Below are 6,245 nucleotides of genomic sequence, written 5' to 3'. Positions count from 1 at the left end.
AGATAATAATAATTAGATATAAAGCTAGCTTACTGCTGCTTACATAGATTGTATCATAGGTCTGGCAACATCATTCATCGAGATAACTAGATATAAAGCTAGCTTACATAACATGCATCATCGGTCCAGCAACATCATTCATCGAGATAACTTGATATAAAGCTAGCTTACATAACATGTCCCAACAAGCTTGACGGGTTAACTGAACAAAATACATGACAAGCACCAGCAACATGTATCACCTCATTCTACTAGATGTACCCAGTTGGTAGCTAACTCCATAGTTGGAGATCTGATTTCTGTTCAATGTACCAACAAGTTGCCCACAGAAGTCTAGTTTTTAATCGCCGACAACTTTGAGAATTAGGGAACACATGGAGTGATACACCCATAGCGATGTCCAAGAGTGAAGAGATCACACACTTCCCAGGTCTACTAGATATATATAACTGATAGGTGTTCCATACTTAGCTCACACCTTCAGTACTTATTTGTGAGGACTGATAATCCTCACAAAAACCGACACGGAACATAGCGAGCAGTACCCATCAGCTCCTTTCCATCATCGAGAGTGGAAATAATGCTCACTTCCTTACTGTCCATGTCGTATGCTACCATATTACTACGCTCCAAGGGGTGAGTTAAGAAAACCACATTGCAATCTTGATGAATGTCAACCACCTCGAACTCCGGCTCTGCGGTGCAATTTATGCAGCTATCTTCTCCAAAGACCTCGTAAGTGCTCACAGTGCCCTTCAACACCCATTCCTGTGCATCATAATCCTCAAGAGCCCAGACGGACAGATTGTACTTCCCTTCACCATCATCTAATATTTCCTGAGACATGTAGTGCAGCTGCCCCTGGGATTCACCAAAATAGCACATCCACTGGTGCCCAGGTGGCACCGGGATCATCCCTCTTGCCCTGCCTTGTACATCCACAACAGCTATCTTCATCTGATCCTGGTCCAAGACTAGCAAATGCAGGAAGCCATTGATAAAGGGGCACCGGGAGTGAGGATGTGCAATAAGAAACGTTGTGACCTGACGCCACCCCTCGTTGATCTGGTTGCCACCCCACGTCTTGGTTTCGGAGGAGTAGGCGTGCACTGAGACGAACTCCTCATCGTCCCTCACCTGGAACTGGACCAAGTGAAAGTGCGCGGACACGGCCGGGTCGAAGGCCAGATAGGGGTAGGTCAGAGGAAGCTTAGGGTCGCCGCAGGCCGGCACGGCCTCCCACTCCTTGGTGGTCGGGTTGCACACAATGTAGCCCATCCTGCCGCCGCGGGGCTCCCGGCGGTGCTCGAAGAGGACGAGCCCGTTGCAGGAGTCCCTGAAGAGACTCAAGCAGTCGCGGGGGAACACTGCGCGGTACTGGTCATCACTGTTCGCTAGGGCACTGTTCATTACTGTTTACCACTGTGGCTTCAGATCTGGTCCGTTCGCGGGGAAAATGGATGGCTCAGATCACGTGCAGTCCTGCGGCGGAGGAAGCGAAGTGGAGTGGAGTGGAGTGAGGAATTGGGGAATTTGGAGAACAGTGGAACCCTAGGAGGCTTTCACTTGCACGGCAGCACTAGCACCTCCTCGGGGGTTATAAATGCGGAGCGCTCGACCCCAAGTGAGCTAGCAGTGGCCTGGTTTGTTTGTTATGCTATTCTAAGTAATAGTGACACTTTTACAGTTTATTATGGTGTCAAATAAAGTCAGTTTACAAAACTAATTTGAAGATTTTAATGAGGTCTTTGACCGCGTGATTTGAGAATGGTTACTATAGTATCACTGTAGCTAATCATCGATTATTTACCATCATTAGATTCGTCTCGAAAAATTACACTCATCACTGAAAAAAATTTACAAATAAATTTCATTTGATCCTTCATGCGGAGGCTAGAAAAGTGATTCTAGGATCTCTAGAATGGGAACCACACAAGACCAGTGGAGCGAAGAATGGGCCGCTAGAAGGCCCAATTCGGCCCAATGCTTCCTGAATTCTTTTGCTGGAGAAAGAAATTTTATTAGAAACTTTCTATTGATTTGCACCACTCTAATGGCAGCACTAGCAAGACAGTCCTTCAACAAACTGTTCTCCAGAAATAATGTAGTTTTTCATAATATTAAAAAACAAACTGTTCTCCAAATTTTTTTCAGAGCCACTTATCTTATCAGGACATGGGTGATTTTGCAAAAGGAGGAGGACAGAGTCTTAATTGCAAATGCATGTCGCACCTTGGAGGTGACGGCGATGAAAATATTTGCACGAAATGGGTGGCAGTTTAGTAATAGGCTTTGTGACTTGTAATTTGCTTCCTATTTATCTCTCTAAGTTTGTAATAAGGGCTAGATATAACTCTTTGATATAGAGGACGGGATATTATTCAATATTCTTTTATCTAAAAAAAGCAAGACAGTCCAGCTCGCAAGAAAACGAAGTCATCAAGAGAAGGCTTTTATGGCAAGAACATAAGCCAAGAAAGTCATGAGAAGCTTCGCAGGAGAGAGGAGGCTTGCGGGAGAAGACGAGCCTTCGGTTTCCTTACGAGAGAAGCTTAGAGCATCTCCAAAGAAACTCTCTAAATTACACTCTCTAAATGAGAATTTAGCTAATTATTTAACTAGGAATCACTCTTTATATCTTTTCTTCCTCCAACAAACTAGCTAAATCTTCTCTTTCATCTTCTCTTCCCAACTCACTGGCGCATGGACCCCACAACATTATCTACTCCCCTTCTTCTTCATGTGCTCCCACCATGACAGCTCTCTTCTCTGCTCCTACGGCGGGCGGGCACGGCACCGCCGAATGACGCCGGATCTCGCCCAGCCGCCGCGGGTGCAGGCGCGCGCAGCCCCTGCCGCCGGCCGCCGGTCGTAGAGGGCGCGCGGGGCCCTGCCGCCGGCCGCAGCTCGCAGAGGGCGCGCGCGGCCCCAACGCCGGCCGCCGTTCGCAGGCGGGTGCGGGCGCTCGCGGCCCCCGCCGTCTTCCGCAGCTAGCAGAGGCCGCTCGCAGAGGGCTCTAGACGGCGGAGTACACGGCGCAACCTCATGGTCGGCGGAGGATCTCGACGGGGACCGGCAGAGGACCTCAACGAGCACCGGCGGAGGACTTCGACGAGCACCGGCACATGCGCGAGGGCGGCGGCAGGGCGCGGCAGCGGTGCGCGAGGGCGCGTGGGCGGTGGGGCGTGCCGGCGTGGGAACGGGAGGGCGGGTGGCAGAGAGATGCCGAGCGGAGCAGGCTCGGTCTTTTTTCCGAGTGAGGAGCGTCGGATGTAGGGATGACAACGGGTACTCGAAATCCGATGAGTTTTTCTCTATTTGGGTGCGAGCATAGACTAAATTCTATAGCCGCGGGTTTTTTAATGGGATAAACTTCGTACCCGTCGGGTTTGCAGGTGAGGGTTTGTTCTTCAAGTAACCAAACCCGCAAACCCGTGGGTACAATAAACCCGACAACATATAACCTAAAATACTAATGTCACAATATCTTGTATCAAAATAAGGTCTAATCACATGCTAAGAGAGACTTAGGTTCATGTACTTCCATTCCCATCGATGATTACCTATTCATAGACTCATTTGGCTATAATGCATTGTGTATTTGTTTATGTTTTCTATTAAATTTTGTTGCTTCTTCTATCGGGTACGGGAAACCCGCGGATACAAAAAACCGCACGGGTACGGGTACGGGCATGAAATCATACCCGCGACGGGTATGGGTTTTTTAACGGGTACGATTTTATCCTAGCGGGTGCGGGTTTGGGTTAGTGATACCCGACGGGTTTGTACCCGTTGCCATCCCTAGTCGGATGTCGAGTTTAATAGCGAGGGGAGCAGTTTTGAGAGTCTGTTGGAGTTGATTTCTCCTCTTCTTTTCCTTTTTTTAACTAGCCAAGCAAGTTTACCTTATCTCTTGGAGATGCTCTTAAGAGGAAAGGACAAGGCTTGGGAGAGAAGCTTCACAGAAGAGGACGTGTCTAGGCTTGTTTTGTTTTTTTTTTCTTTTTGAAAAAACGCGTCTAGTATTTTTTTTTGAAGTTTAGATTAGCTTAAGGGGCAAGTGGGACATGACCTTTCATGGGTCAGGTTGTTTCCTTCTTCCTCCTTTTTCTGAACGCACCTACGTTATCTTGAGTCTTGTAGATTTCGAGCACTTTCATTTTATTTGGCAATTAATATCTAATTATGGACTAATTAGGTTTAAAAAATTTATCTCTTTATTTATAGTTAAACTGTATAATTAGTTTTTTTAACTATATTTAATGCTTCAATGCATGTGTCTGAAGATTCGATATGAAGGGTAATATAGGAAATTTTTTGAGAACTAAACATGACCTAAATATTGATCATATTAGGATGGTTCAGTTCTTGGATTAGCTAGCTGCTGCATCTGTTTGCAAGGCATGGAAGGCAAAACGTAAAACCATGTTATATATCCTGATGAATGAGTAGACTGTGACAAGTTACATTTTAACTGTTGGTATACGACGTTGAGAGTATAATCACCATGTGCATATTTTGCAAATGATGTAATATATAGATATGGGCATTCGGGTAATACGGGTAATTCGAGTAACTAAAAATTTGAGTAATGAAAACTGCTACTCGAAATTCACCCAAAATAAGGAATACCTAAAATTTCGGGTACCCGAAAATTTGGGTTCGGATATCGGGTAATCCCGATTACCCGATTTAAGATAGCAGGATCAGGCACCAAGGCTGTAGCTGGGGTTGGGGCATGGGATGGCCGGCGCGGCGTGTGAATGGTGGCGGCAGCGCAGGCGCTGGGGTGGCGGCGTGCGACGCGGCCAGTGAGGGGCGTGATGCGGCCGGCGTGGGGGGTAGGGGGCAACAAAGGAGCGACGCGAGTGCGGACCTGCTGGTGGTGCGGCGGTGGCGGCCGGTGAGGAGCGGGATGCGGCTGGAGGCCGGCGACGACGCGACTTGAAAGCTGGGTCACTGGGGCGCGCGCACTGGGCGGGGCGGGGAGTCGGGGGCATGGGGCACTTCGATGTCGGGAGGGGAGTCGGGGCAGGGGAGGTAGGGAGGGGTCGAGGGGATCAGGGCCTTAGGGGAATCAGGGAAAGTAGGGTTAGTTGTGGGTTATTGGGCTGCCAATCTGGATGGGCTTAAATGGACTCTTCTTAATTTCGGGTAGTTCGAGTAATTCAGGTACTGTAATTGTATACCCAAATTACCCAAAATAAATTCGGATTTCTCAAAGTCGTACCCGAAATAGCGATCTGGTATTTCGGGTTCGGGTATCGGGTTCGGGAAATTATGCCCAGACATAGTAATATAATATAATGCCTGCATAATTCATAGCTAATCCATGAGTTTCAGCTGGTGTTCTTCATGTAATTTTGCATGTCAGATATTTTACTTTTTTAGGCAACAGTTGCAGCAGGTTGCACCACCTGAGCTTCTTTTCAATGGTTTCAAGACCTTTCACTAGAAAAGCAATGGAAGAAAACCCGAGTGAATCGTCTGTGCAATCATACTCGTGTCAACAATAGTCATACTCGGTTAGATAAACTACCATTAAAACCGCACTAGCCTATCGCGGTTCGTAGATAATCTTGGACTAAGGTGATTGTTTTTTTTTCTGAGCATCGACTAAGGTGATTGTTTTGAGCACTGCCGTCCATTTCAGTAGCTGTTTCAGAAAATCATGGTAAAAATGACAATTAATTACGTGAGAATTATAGGTACCGGCCCCAACGAGAGGCCGTCGCCAATGTCATAGGTGCAGTGGAATCGGACGCGGCACAGGTGCAGCATTGCGAGCTTCGCAAACACACCGGACAGCGGTAACAGTTCGGCATTGGGGAAGTGTTGGGGACGCCACCTTCGCCCGTCGCCGAAAGCAGACGGTTGCGAGCAAGGGAGCGGAAGAAATGACAGAGCGAGCTGCAAAAGGCGAAGAGGACGCGCCCGGAGGCCCTGGAGCGAAGGGTACCGAGTGAAGGCCGGTCCCGCCCGAAGAGAAGCAAAGAGGCAGCGTGCGCAACGAAGGGGCGGCGCGCATGGCGAAGGGACGTACAGCGAAGCGGTTCCGAGAGCCCCTTCGCTGACGCCGCGAAGATCCTCGATGGCGAAGGGACTCAAAGTGAGACAGCCCCATTGTCAGAGATCTGTACGGAGTGTCCAGATGTATTTCCACTAATTTGTGTCGAGTGTTGTAACATTACGAATTTACCCAGGGAACATTCCCAGATGCTGGCAGTTAGGGGGTAGTTAGGGGA

At 48.3% G+C, this 6,245-nt stretch overlaps 1 protein-coding gene across 1 annotated transcript; it reads right to left on the bottom strand.

Moving 5' to 3' along the window:
• Positions 1-510: 510 nt before the first annotated feature.
• On the bottom strand, positions 511-1,410 carry LOC120662322 (putative F-box protein At1g30920). The gene has a single exon (XM_039941496.1). The coding sequence runs from the start codon at positions 1,408-1,410 to the stop codon at positions 511-513; it is 900 nt and encodes a 299-aa protein (XP_039797430.1).
• Between the last annotated feature and the right edge of the window lie 4,835 nt (positions 1,411-6,245).

This window comes from Panicum virgatum, chromosome 2N, assembly GCF_016808335.1.
Source record: "Panicum virgatum strain AP13 chromosome 2N, P.virgatum_v5, whole genome shotgun sequence".
Classification (NCBI taxonomy): Eukaryota; Viridiplantae; Streptophyta; class Magnoliopsida; order Poales; family Poaceae; genus Panicum; species Panicum virgatum.
The sequence above is the reverse complement of the archived record's forward strand: the minus strand, read 5'-3'. Positions and strand labels throughout refer to the sequence as shown.